Raw genomic sequence first — 13,865 nt, 5'->3', positions numbered from 1 at the left:
TTGTGTATGTGCTCATCACTGGTGGATTTAGTGTTATCTTTTGATCATTACAAAAACGATATAACATGCATTGAGAAAAGAGGCGTCATCACACGATGAAAGAAGGAAGGGTGTGCGTAACTCAAATGCAAGTATATGATAAAATGCATGGGGTCGAAGTAAAGCTCAATGACAAGCAAATAAGGTTGACCAAAAAAAAAGTTTTTAACCAGAAATTTTACATAATTTGAGTATTGATACAAAAATGTATGTGTTTATAGAAGGGGGTGTAGCTACAACTGTGATGATATTAGTTATTACCTACGATAAGAAGTTTCTAACTTTACTATGGGCTTGTACGCCGTGACTTTCACCTTGAAGTTTGACCTACTTTTGAAAAAGATTAACATCGATGCTAATTTTTGAATGAGAGAAAAATGGGGCGTTCATATTTGACACGACGATGTGCATTACCTGTCACAAGGCCTTTCCGAATGTGCTAAGGTTTTTGTCCTTGTGACCTTGACCATGAAGTTTAACCGACAGTACTTTTCAAAGTTTTGAACATTGGCCATTACCATTGAACGAGGGAAGATAAGGCTTTCCTGTCTTATGAAGATGTCCAGACAATGGTATATAAATAGATGCAGGGAGGTGTCTGCTCTGATCGATGTAGTATGCGAAGTCTTTTAACTTGCGATACATATTCATTATTCACAAATCTGCATCGCCATTAAAACTGAGTAAACTCGGACTCATTATTAAATAAGGAAATGCGTATGATTTTTGTCTTACCCTTGGTTTGGAGATTTACCAAGTTTATATGATATACATTTTCATTTTTTTAAATGAAACTATATAAATCAAAATGAGCATTTATTTTTTTTTTATTTAAACAATTATATACATGTATGTAAATATACAATGATTTGAGTTATTTTTTAGTGAAAGCAAAATGAGTAAGAGCCAATTACTTTAAATTACAATTACTTCGAAGTGATGAAGGAATTCCAAACCTTTTTGTGAAAAATCATATTAATGGTGCTGAAAAAAGGTATATACCATATAACTGCATTATGAATTTTTGATGTACAACCTTGTATACATTATTATTTAAATTATTAGATATTGTTAAAAGAAACCCCACAAAAAACAAAGGACTAATGGTCAAAAAATAATTATCAAGATTTCCTCCCTAAGTCGACCCTGTTTTTGGAGGAAAATTGAGATAAATTTAAGATAATGCTAATTGTTCTTCGAGAAAAAAAAAAGTTTCTCCTCTTATTTCTCTTTGTTGCAGTCAGGAGATGACTCCATTTCAATGGTCTCCTTATTGTCAGAGTTCACCTTATTATCTTCAGCTACTGACTGTGCGTCCTTTTTGAGATTGATAGAATCCTTCACAAGAGAAAGCTTCCTCTTCCTGGTTCTCCGATACCTGAAAATATTGTTGTCCGATTTGAAGACATTTTTTTTAAAAATGATACGAGAGGCTCATACTCTATTAAAAAAAAACAATTTAACCTGCAAGTGATTTCCTACCTTTTTATGATTCTGTAGAACACGTACAACCCAACAAGAGTTAGAATGAAGCAAAAGACACCCAGAATGCCAAAAAACTCTTTTTTGTAGTCCTTTTCAACTTCTTGGACTGCAACAATAAATAAAATAACGTTACCAATTGGAAAAACACTTATGTAGTTTATATATCATTTTTTAATTCTATACCTACCCTCAAAACACCCCTTTCCTTTTACGCCTGGTTTACAGCCCAGTTTACAGGCCCCGGTCACGTGGTGACAGTCACCTGATGCTTGACAAAACGTACTACAGGAACTTTTGCAGTTAGGTCCATAAAACCCAAATTCACAAACTGGAAGTAAACCAATTTACTTGTCGATTTGCGCATTTAGCACAAATATTTATAAGAATGGCATACAGCATTTGAATAGACTGTTATATTGTACTACAGTTTAGCACATTCTAAATATCACCAAAGATGTAGATGTATTTCTATGTCATTTTATATTACCTTTATCACAGGATATATCCTTTATATATGTACCTTTATCACATTTATTTCCATAGTATCCAGATTCACAACCATTTATACAGGAACCATTAACATGAAGACAAGGTTCTCCATCCACACATCTACCACATGTCTCTTTACAGCCCATTCCATACTGATTCTCATCGCACTCTACGGAAAAGTTAATTAATGTACAATTAATACCCCCTTATTAGTGTAGTGTTCCCAGAAATTATTGAGAGTTTTTTTTTAAATAATATAGTTTTTCATTTTTTTAAAATAAACTATTTATAGTTTGAATGAAATATGTGGAGATAACGAACAGTATTCGAGCTTAAAAGTCCATTAAACATTACAAAATAGGAGCCGAGCAAACAGGGAACTCTTAAGACATCAGAGGTGCATGGGATCAGGTGCCATGGAGGAGTGAGCATCCCCTGCCGACCGGTCACACCCTCCGTGTGCTCTTTGTCATGATCGGGAAATAACGGGAAAATCCGTCGACAATTCAGTGTGTAAATAATGGTCTAACAATTAGTATGCAAAAAGTCAGTCAACATTTGACTTAATCTTAATGAAAGATTGTATTTCCTGACAAGGTCATTGTATCGACCATAGAACTTACGAAATGATGACTCTAAACGAGACTGCTGATATTCTTGTTTCATCAACTTGTTTGTCAATAACTTACCTCGTTTTAGACATTGTTTATACGTAGAGCATGCTCTGGCGTATCGAATCAACTGAGAGATATAAACCCCGTATGCAGGTGATAAGGGTATATTGCTGCATAAGTAAGGGAAGTTGACGATTGAAAAATTAGTTTTTGTCAAAGGACAATACTTGCTATGTGCCGTTTTCTTAAATAACTTACCATTTACTTTGTATACCTCCTGTCGATTGCTAATGTTCAAAATGAGTGCTTTTGAAAACAGAAAGCCTATTGTAGATCTGTATTATCAATGAATTGCAAAATTGGTGATACTTCTGAAACACTGAGTATTCCATTGTCTACTTTTGTTTTACGTGTGACAAATATTGAAAAATGGAAAGGAATTTAACAGAGGTAAAGAGCTGGTAGGGTTAAGAAAGTAACCCCATTTTTCTACACTTAGTTTTATTCTTACTGAGCAAATATCCAATCCTTCTTTGATCTGTAAACTTTAGTTTCCTAGGCCTGTTATCTAGTTTCCTTAACGGAATTCGCTTCTTCTTTTTCAATATTTTGTACCACACCATACCAAGTAGATAGTGAAATACTCAGTGTTTCAGAAATATCCCAAGGTTTTACAATCCCTTATTAATACATGTCCTCAGAAGCAGTAATTTTGAACAGAAGTATTTAAAATAAACGGGAGGTTATCCATGAAAATTACATTTTTCCACGATTTTTTTTGGACCGCTATCATAGATATCATGAAACGATTAATGTTATAAATAACCTTTGCATTACATACCTTGATGACAATATTCACCCTTCCATCCTGGATGACACCCAGTGTCACATTTACCGTTTGTTCTGTTACAGCCATTACATGTACTGTTACATGTCTCTAAACAGTTACGTCCAAATGTTCCGTTTTTGCAAGCTGTAGGGCAAAAAAAAGTTTAAAAATACTACTCTTACAGATAATTAGAGTACACGTTAATGCTTAGAAAAATAATCAATACACTAGTAATCTTACTTTTGTCGCAAAATATTCCTCCAAACCCCTCATCACAATCATTCATGCATGTTCCATTAACTGGTTGACATTGTCCTGAGCGAAAACATTTTCCACAAGGCATGCTGCAATTATTTCCGTAGAATCCAAAGTCGCATTCTGGTGAAATGAAAAAAATAACAATATATGGAATATTTTGTATCTATGCCTTGCCTGCTTTGTTTCTTCTGTAGAACGAACCAATGATATTGTATATTTTATCTGATATTAAAAAAAAAAAAAAAACTTGGACATAGTTTGGATGAAAAAAAAAATCACATATATATTTGAAAGAAAACTTAAATCACATGTATTTTATTCGATTGAAAACATCAAAATATTTGAATATCTTTATTTGATAACGTTTTGGAAGTTGACACAGAATACCTTTTCTATTTACCAAAAAGTACTTCTTAAGAAGAAATGTTGACAGTGATGAAACTGATATCGCAAATATACAAAGTTTGTTAGATAATTATCGAGACACTGTTTTTTTTGCCAGGAAACCAGCGATAAGTTTTTCAAAACTTATACCAATATAGATTTATTCTTATTTTAGTAAAGTGTAAATGGTTTATAAAAAAGAATTCAATGATTAAATACTGTATTAATTAAGGGGGGCGACTGGGGTTTTCATTGCACAATACTTCGCGCAGCATTGTAAAATAAAGCGTATTTACTCTTTTAAATCAACTATTTTTATATAATTTATAAAAAATAACAAAATTAGGAAATATCAGGTTAAAAATCTACTTACATTTTTAAATAACTGATTTTTAAACGATTTTTGAAATGATGGGTAGATAGACGTCAAAATAGTGTGTTTATTTAGTAGTTCTTTGAGAGGGGTCATTAATTATGTCATAAAATAACAAGAGGCCCAAGGGCCTTAACGGTCACCTGAGTATAATACAATTTAGAAGTTAAATACACTGATAGATGAAGCATTGTTGCCCTAAAGCAAGAGAAGTAGGAAGATCAGGATCAACAAAATAATTAGTCTAGTATTCAGTATCAACTCATAAATTAAGTTCTAATCTGTCCCCCACTTAACACTATCACCATGCAGACTATTAACAAACTATTAGTGCTTCTGTACTATTTTTAAAACCCATATTAAGACCTCTAGCATTGACCTCTCTTATGGTCTTTGAAGAACTTTTAATAAGATAAGTTATTTTTGTCTCATTTTTATTTATCTATTACTTACAGGTCTACCTGATTATTAAAACTAAGAAAGTACTTTTTTAATTATACGATAAACATTCTTGCATAATTATCTTATTCTATTAACCTTTCAAATACATTATTTACAGTGATTAATTATCAAAGGTGAATGGAAAAGGGGAATAACTTCTCTCAGTAGAATACAAGTTAATAGAGCCCTGCCCAGGACCAGAATGCTTCGACGAATGGTCCAGATGTTTAAAAATCTGGTAGAAATACGCTTACTCATATCATTTAAACTTTTACTCAGTTTGCTTCCGATATGCCCAGAAGCAGAGAAGAATTTCACCGGTACAATGCATTTTCACTACAGATTCAACAAAGCCTTACCCTAACACCAGAACCCAAGACCAAGGGTCAAGAAATTTACAAATTTGGAAGAGTTACCCTCATCATCATAACTATGGACTTCAAAGAATTAACACTTTTCCACTATATTATCAAAAGCCCCCCCCCCCCCTCGTTATGCTAGAACCCCTGACCCTAGGACCACAAGATTTAACAAGAGGCCCAAGGGCCTTAACGGTCACCTTAGTATCATACAACAATTTAGAGAATCCATAGAGTATAAAATGAACTAAAAGGTGAACCTTTGTTGCCCAAAAGCAAGAAAAATAGGGTGATCAGGATCAACAAAATAATTAGTCTAGTATTCATTAACAGTTCATAAATTAGGTTCTAATCTCTTCCCCATTTATCACTCTCACCATAAGTATATTAACAAACTATCAGTGCTTCTGTAATATTTTAATTCCTTGTTGAAATCTCTTACATTGGCCTCTCTTGGTCTTTGATGAACATTTCATAAGACAAGTTATTTTTGTCTGATTTTTATTTATCTACTACTTACAAGTCTATCTGATCATTAAAACTATGAAAGTACTTTTTGTATTATACAATAACAATTCTTGCATAATTCTCCTATTCTATTAACCTTTCAAGTACATTATTTACAGTGATTAATTATCAAAAGTAAATGGCAAAGGGGAATAACTCCTCTCAGTAGAATACAAATTAATAGAGCCCTGGCCAGGACCAGAACACTTGAACAAATGGTCCAGATGTTCAAAAATCTGGTGAAGATACCCTTCCTTATTAAAACTTTTACTCTTTTTGCCTCTGATATGTCCAGGTGCAGAGAAGATTTTTAAAGAAATAATGCATTTTTACTACAGATTCACTATATTCACTTTATTATCAATAGAGCCCCCCCCCCCCCCCCACTGAGAAACGCCAGAGCCTCTCACCCTGGGACCAGAAGTTTGTTCATCATAAGTAATCACTTTGTTTGTCTGCTTAACACTAAGAGCAGACAGGATTATTTAATAGAATTAATACATTTTCACTATATTATCAAGAGCCCCACCCTTACACCAGCACATCTGACCCGGGGGGTCATGAAATTCACTACTCTGGAAGAAGCACTCTTGCTCATCATAACTATACACTTAGCTTCTTTGCTTTTTAACCAGAATATTTTCAAAGAAACTTTGCTTTTTCGCTATATAATCAATAGAGCCCCCCCCCCTTTTCACCAGAACCCTTGATCCTGGGAGCCTGAAATTCACAATTTTGGAAGAGGCATCCTTGCATATCATAACAATGTATTTAGTTTATTTAAATAATACCCAGGGGCAGAGAAGAAGATTCTCAAAGAAATAATTCACCTTCACTATAGGATCTATATAGCCCTACCCTAGCACCAGAACCCCTGTCCCTGGGGCAATGAATTTAACAATTTTGGAAGAGGCATCCTTGCTTATCATAACAATGTATTCAATTTGTTTAAATAATAACCAGGAGTAGAGAAGAAGATTTTCAAAGAAATTTTGCTTTTTCACTATATAATCAATAGAGCCTCCCCCCCCCCCTTTTCACCAGAACCCTTGACCCTGGGGCCATAAATTTCACAAATTTGGTAGAGTCAGCCTATCATAACTATGTATTTAACTTGTTTAAATAATACCCAGGAGTAGAGAAGAAGATTTTCAAAGAAATTTTGTTTTCTCAATATATAATTAATAGAGCCCCCCCCCCCCTTTTCAGCAGAACCCTTGATCCTGAAATGGCCATGAAATTAATAATTTTGGAAGAGGCATCCTTGTGTATCATAACTATGTATTTAATTTGTTTAAATAATACCCAGGGGCAGAGAAGAGGATTTTCAAAGAAATAATGCACTTTCACAATATGATCTATATAGCCCCGCCCTAGCACCAGAACCCCTGACCCTGGGGCAATGAATTTCACAATTTTGGTACAGTCACTCTTGCTAATCATAACTATGTATTCAACTTGTTTAAATAATAACCAGGAGTAAAGAAGAAGATTTTCAAAGAAATTTTGCTTTCTCACCATATAATCAATAGAGCCCCCCCCCCCCCTTTCACCAGAACCCCTGACCCTGGGGCCATGAATTTCACAATTTTGGTAGAGTCACCGTTGCTTATCATAACTATGTGTTCAATTTGTTTCAATAATACCCAGGAGTAGAGAAGAAGATTTTCAAAAAAATAATGCACTTTCACTATATGATCTATATAGCCCTGCCCTAGCACCAGAACCCCTGACCCTGGGGCCATGAATTTCACAATTTTGGTAGAGTCACCGTTGCTTATCATAACTATGTATTCAATATGTTTCAATAATACCCAGGAGTAGAGAAGAAGATTTTCAAAGAAATAATGCACTTTCATTATATGATCTATATAGCCCCGCCCTAGCACCAGAACCCCTGACCCTGGGGCAATGAATTTCACAATTTTGGTAGAGTCACCCTTGCTTATCATAACTATGTATTCAATTTGTTTCAGTAATACCCAGGAGTAGAGAAGAAGATTTTCAAAGAAATAATGCACTTTCACTATATGATCTATATAGCCCTGCCCTAGCACCAGAACCCCTGACCCTGGGGCCATGAATTTCACAATTTTGGTAGAGGGCTCAATGCTTATTACAATCATGCCAACAGTTTGACCCCTTGTTGTCCAGGAGTAAAGAAGAAGATTTTTAAAGATTGCATTAATTTTGGTGGTTTTAGCCCCACCCCTCAGGCCCCAGGGGGGCAGGGACCGTGAAATTCACAAATTTTGTTCCCCTTCACACATAGATGCTATATGCCAAATTTGGCTGAAATTGGTTCAGCGGTTTCAGAGAAGAAGCTGAAAATGTTCAAATGTTAACACACGACGCACAACGCACGACGGACGACGGACGACGCACGACGACGGACGAAAACGGATAGCAATAGGTCACCTGAGTGACTCAGGTGACCTAAAAAGTATAAAATAGACGCTCTTGAAATTTTAAACATAGGAAATTGAGAATCTCACAATCATTTTTTACATTTTTTAAACATAAATCTGTGGTATCTGTCATGTTTTGTAGTACTCCATAAAAACAGAAAAATATCATGAATTTTGACATTCTGAAATGCCCCCTCTGGAAACCAGACGGTAGAATTTTGTGTTTCTTGCATAAAATGTACAAAATAGTATTACTCTTTAAGTATTATAATGTGAGCAAAAAGTAGCATTTGTATAATTTGCCCCGAAGTGCGAAAAATTAGTATTTTCCTGTATAATCCTATAGTAAACGTACCTGTATTTTGAGATGGTCACTAAAAAATAACCGTCTTAGATTTTCACTGAACTTGGAATGTATACTGAAGTCAGCGTGAGGTACATATGGGGTAAAGTGAAAGAGTTTCTCTATAGTAGTATTCACACAATAAAACCACAGTCGGCTCCCTTAAGCTAATTCTTGCAGCTTCTTTGAATTATCTCAGTAAATTACCAACAATAGAAGTCGTGAACAGACGAATGTCACTCATTGTTTGTTTTATAACTACTTTTTTATCTTGTTTAGTGGGGTCTTTCTGAGCAGTCAACAAAATTCATCAAACAGATACCTGTTCAATACAACGATTTCATGATGATAGCATCCTAGTGATTATCTTCAGTGAATTATAGCTGGACCGAAACAATAAGGAAAACAAAGAGTGTCTCAATAATTAACGAAAGAGCCCTTTATGAAACATCTTACCTTCATGACAGAATTCTCCTTTCCATCCAGGATGACATCTATTCCCACACGCACCATTTGTTCTATTACATTCTTTACATGTATCGTTACATTTGTTTATACAATTTTCTCCAAAGTATCCATTTTGGCATGCTTGAGATTCAATAAAATATATTCATTTCATATGAATTTATAAAGGTCAAATTTCAAATTCGGTTTGCAAAGTCTTTACAATTTTTATTTCATTCAATTTATTTTTCATAACACTTTTGTTGCAAAGTCAGATTTATTGGGAAACATTCTTCTGGTTTTTGCGATATCCTTTTTAAGCTATCCTTAAAATAGTAAATTTAAAGCGTTTCAAGTTTTAAAAAATCAGCATTGAATTAGTGTGAATACAATAAAAAATAGGATAATTGGAAAAATGAAAATAATTCAAAATAAATTACAGTACTTTATAATAAATGTAACGAGAGCATTTTGCTTATTTTTCTCAACATTTCACACCTGAAACAATGCTATAGTTAAAAATCGATGAGTTTATTCTTTTATAAATTATCTTTAGTATTTTACTATTTTGGCTTTCGTTATTGCAATCGTTGCAGATAACAAATTTCTTTCAACATGCCATGCTAAGAATATATTAAATTATAAATTACAACGTTGTATTATAAATTTTATTCTGAGAATTTAAAAACAGTTTTAACCTTTCAATATAAAAGTAAAAAAAAAAGGCCTTTAAAAAATATTGTTCTCAAATACTATTACATGTATATATTTAAAGATAACTTAAAAAGGACATGTTGTTTAAAGGAATGATATCACATATACCTGGATAAAGCTCTCTCACGAAGTATTAATTTTTGCTTTTGTTTTTTTTTTTCAAATGTCAACATATTAAAATGGCTTTATTGTTTATATTTTCAGAAATAAATGTATAATCAACACAATGAATTTGATTTGAAAAAGTAGAAAACAGAGGTTTTCTTGTAGCAAAATCCCCAAAACAATGTGAATGTGTAGATTTACGTAACGGGCCTTGCCTTCATGACAGAATTCTCCTTTCCATCCAGGAATACATCCATTCTCACAAATGCCATTTATTCTGTTACACCCTTTACATGTATCGTTACACTTGTTGACACAATTTTCGCCAAAGAATCCATCTGTGCATGCTTAGAAATGAAGAAAAGGATTTTAAAGTATAATTTACGTTTGCAGTAGCAACTTTCTGAAATAAATTATTTGCTAAATTTACTTTTATTCTACATTGCATAAGATGTGTATCTTCATTTCCATATAAATTTCATATTCATCTACTTTTATTGCAGAACTGTCCTTCATATCCCCCAGAACATCCATTCAAACACGTTCCATTTATTGGATGACATTCTTCTGATTTTTGGCAATGTCCACAAGCCGTATTACATTGATCGCCAAAGAATCCATTATCACACTCTGGTAATTGATACATGTATATTGATGTGTCATACAAAACAAACAAAGTATATTAATTCATTGAATATGAAGATAATGAACAGTAATCAAGCTCAAAATACAAATTTACAACAGAGCAAGCACGGACCTCTAAAAGCATTAGAGGTGGCATCAGGTACCACGGAGGAGTAAGCCTCCCCTGACGACCGGTCACACCTGCCATGCGCTCTTTGTCATGATCTGACAAACTACCTATTTTTACGTCTTAGGTTTGACACGATAAGGCGAAAGATAATCGAACCCAGGCCTCCCGATTACAAAGCGAACGTCCCACCACTAGGCTACCGTGGCCGGTTGCATAAGAGTTGTATTTAAATAAATAATGAAAAAAGTAAAATTTTATGTTAATGTTTATGTTAATAAAATCATTTTAAATTAATTTGCATGTTTATCTTAAATGGATTTTGCAAATTACAAATCCCCACTTTATGCCTCATCTAACTGTCCACCCCCCCCCCCCCCCCCCGTAATAGTTTAAACCAATAAGCGTTTAAATTACATCCCTTTTCAAGCAATCCTAATGACCATGTTTATATATGTAATGTCTAAGTTTTATTTCAAATTTTATATATATTTATATTTATATATATTTACATGTTTGTAGCATGTAATGGACTTTTGCGAGAAGCACTGACTTTTACAGTTGACTGTTAACCTGTATCATGTATGGAGGTACAGAATTGATAATAGATGGGATAATATTTTTAGTGGTCATAGGTATGGTGTTAGGGGCACTAACATGTGAAGGCCGGAAGTTAAGGGTAGGGTGGTTGTCGTTTTCTTCAAGGGCAATTTATTTGTGCTTTGAAATAACCCGTCATTTTCGTTTAATTAAATGTTGACCTAAATATTTATATTGTAGAAGAGCTTCCGTACATTGTCCTAGTGTAAAAGTAAGCCGTCAACTGTAAAAGTCAGCGCTCCTCGCAAAAGTCCAATACAAGTATTCATTTTTCATGTTCAAAGGTATACACATAAAAAATGAATCCAGATAAAGTAAATGGAAACGTATTTATGCCATTTGTGACAAAGCGTACCTTGATGGCAGTATACACCCTTCCATCCTGGATGACACCCTGTGTCACATTTACCGTTTGTTCTGTTACAGCCATAACACGTACTGTTACACGTCTCCAGACAGTTTCGTCCAAATGTTCCGTTTTTGCAGGCTGTTGGATATAAGAATTTGTAACCAAATATTTTACTCTCACAAGTGTTTGGAGCAACTGATCATGATCAGAAACAATCATAGATATAATTGACGATTTTTCTTTTTACCTTTATTGCACAAATATCCTTCATAACCTTCATCACAACCATTCATACAAGTCCCATTAATTGATTGACATTGTTCTGAGCTTAAGCAGTTTCCACAAAGCAAGCTACAATCAATTCCATAATATCCATCACTGCATTCTAAAATTAAAAAATATATACATGTTATTAAATAAGCTAAAATAATCCTTTTGAATCCTGCTCGCTGGGTTTTTCAGAAGTCCTTTAAATAAAGTAGCAGACACTTTTGTACATTTTAAAGCCGTATTTCTTTTTTTTTATTTTGTAAACCTCGAGAGTCAATCTTGTATTAAAATACTTTCAGGGACCATTTGCCTCTCATTTAAAGATCTTATTTCCTTTTTTAATTTTTTTTTTCAAGTGCTGGAAAGGCACTTTCTAAAAAGCTTATTTGTTCACAATTTCATAAATTATATGTTAATCAACAAACGTAGTTGAACAAAGATTACTTGAATGAAAAAAAATCGCTGCAACACTTTATAAGTAATGTATTTTATAAAAATACTAAAAGAACCATACCTTCATGACAGAATTCTCCCTGCCATCCAGGATGACATCCATTCTCACAAACACCATTTGTCCTATTACATCCTTTACAGGTTTTGTTACACTTGTGAGCACAATTTTCTCCAAAGTATCCATCTATGCATGCTTAAGGATGAATATAAATGCGGTACATTTTAGTTTGAAATTGCAACACTTTCTTATCAGTTATTTACTAAAAAATCAAAATTCTTGACAATGAACATATCTACATTTCTATGTAATATTTCATATACTTTTATTGCAGAGGTTCCCTTCATATCCACTGGAGCATCCACTTAAACAAGTCCCATTTACAGGGTCACATTCTTCCGATGTTTTACAATGCCCACAAGGCAGATTACAACGCTCTCCAAAAAATCCATCATCACATTCTGAAAATTTTATAAATTTGATATTTCACGTAAATTAATTGTAAAAAAAAGAAAATATGATAAAAAGATACATTTGAATCTTGAATTACAGATTCTGATGAAGGTATAAGTCATTCAAAGCCAGTAATTTTCCTGGCAGTTTTCATTTACCGGAAGGAAAAGCGTGGAGTGTTAAAAACATAGGCTTTCTCGTATAATGTAGTGTAATGAGAAATTCAGCATTTATTAAAAAAAATGTTTTCTGAAAATTAAACTTTACAGATTTATGTAGTGTGTACATGTCAGTAATGAAAAAAAAATCTTCAAGTAAAAAAATGTTTCCTACTCCGAATAATGGGTTATGTGTCTTATATTATTTTAAATTTATAATAAGTTTGGGTAAAAAATTAGAACTTATATACGCAATAATATGTTTTAGAAATTTTTTAAGAAGATACCGATTACGAACGAATTTAATTGGTATCTTTTTCAAAAGGCCTTCAATACATAAATATATCAGAAAAATCAGAATAGCGGGTGATGACGAAATAAATATATTAACACTGATTAGAAAGTCTTACAATTTGAAGAGAAAATTATTGGGACAATGCCTGCTGCCTAATCCATTTATATTAATCAAAATAAAATATGTTCAAGTCAATAAATGTACACGTTTTTTATGTTACCGCTGACATTACATACCTTGATGACAATAATCACCCTTCCAACCTGGATGACACCCAGTGTCACATTTACCGTTTGTTCTGTTACAGCCATAACACGTACTGTTACACGTCTCCAGACAGTTTCGTCCAAAATATCCGACTTCGCAGGCTATAATTAAAAAATATGATTTTGTAACAAAATAACACTCTTATAAGTATTTTGAGCAAATGATTGTAAAAAGAAAAAAACTATAGTAGGTTACTGAAGTATGAGATGCTTAACATTGATGATTGTCTTACATTTGTTGCAAAAATTCCCTTCATACCCCTCATCACAACCGCTAATACATGTCGCGTTAATGGGATGACATTGTTTCGAGTTTAAACAGTTTCCACAAAGCATGCTGCAATTATTTCCATAGAATCCACCGTCACATTCTGCATTTTATAAAAAATGTTATGAACCAAACTCGAAATTTCATTTTGATTTTTTTTTTAATTGCGGAAGTGCTCTAACTTTTTATACACATCTCATTTATTAACTGGC

The 13,865-nt window shown here is 33.4% G+C and overlaps 2 protein-coding genes across 2 annotated transcripts in view; both read right to left on the bottom strand.

Moving 5' to 3' along the window:
* Positions 1-1,000: 1,000 nt before the first annotated feature.
* On the bottom strand, positions 1,001-9,137 carry LOC133205238 (multiple epidermal growth factor-like domains protein 10). Its single transcript, XM_061341004.1, has 7 exons — positions 8,986-9,137; positions 3,697-3,834; positions 3,469-3,600; positions 2,045-2,182; positions 1,712-1,852; positions 1,522-1,630; positions 1,001-1,417 (listed from the first exon to the last, which is right to left on the bottom strand). Exons 2-7 carry the CDS (start codon positions 3,797-3,799, stop codon positions 1,261-1,263), a joined length of 780 nt encoding a protein of 259 aa, XP_061196988.1. The 5' UTR covers positions 3,800-3,834; positions 8,986-9,137; the 3' UTR covers positions 1,001-1,260.
* A 414-nt stretch (positions 9,138-9,551) lies between these two features.
* LOC133204915 (multiple epidermal growth factor-like domains protein 10) overlaps positions 9,552-13,865 on the bottom strand; it is a 29,490-nt gene continuing 25,176 nt past the window's right edge. Inside the window, exons 13-21 of the mRNA XM_061340656.1 lie at positions 13,619-13,756; positions 13,356-13,487; positions 12,537-12,674; positions 12,277-12,408; positions 11,740-11,877; positions 11,499-11,630; positions 10,285-10,422; positions 9,994-10,139; positions 9,552-9,596 (exon numbers count right to left, since the gene is read on the bottom strand). Coding sequence (XP_061196640.1) covers positions 9,552-9,596; positions 9,994-10,139; positions 10,285-10,422; positions 11,499-11,630; positions 11,740-11,877; positions 12,277-12,408; positions 12,537-12,674; positions 13,356-13,487; positions 13,619-13,756 — 1,139 coding nt within the window. The remainder of the gene's footprint in view (positions 9,597-9,993; positions 10,140-10,284; positions 10,423-11,498; positions 11,631-11,739; positions 11,878-12,276; positions 12,409-12,536; positions 12,675-13,355; positions 13,488-13,618; positions 13,757-13,865) is intronic.

Source organism: Saccostrea echinata, unplaced genomic scaffold (genome assembly GCF_033153115.1).
Source record: "Saccostrea echinata isolate AGI-Se365-2 ecotype Australia unplaced genomic scaffold, CSIRO_AGI_Sech_v1 ptg000054l, whole genome shotgun sequence".
Lineage (NCBI taxonomy): Eukaryota > Metazoa > Mollusca > Bivalvia > Ostreida > Ostreidae > Saccostrea > Saccostrea echinata.
The sequence above is the reverse complement of the archived record's forward strand: the minus strand, read 5'-3'. Positions and strand labels throughout refer to the sequence as shown.

What these genes read in the sequence shown, in the direction of transcription:
- LOC133205238 (XM_061341004.1), bottom strand. Translation starts at nt 3,799, where the DNA reads ATGCCTTGTGGAAAATGTTTTCGCTCAGGACAATGTCAACCAGTTAAT. An exon ending in AGGAATATTTTGCGACAAAA is followed by an intron (nt 3,601 to 3,696) that starts GTAAGATTACTA and finishes TTTGCCCTACAG; the next exon opens with CTTGCAAAAACGGAACATTT. An exon ending in TTCTACAGAATCATAAAAAG is followed by an intron (nt 1,418 to 1,521) that starts GTAGGAAATCAC and finishes CAATATTTTCAG; the next exon opens with GTATCGGAGAACCAGGAAGA.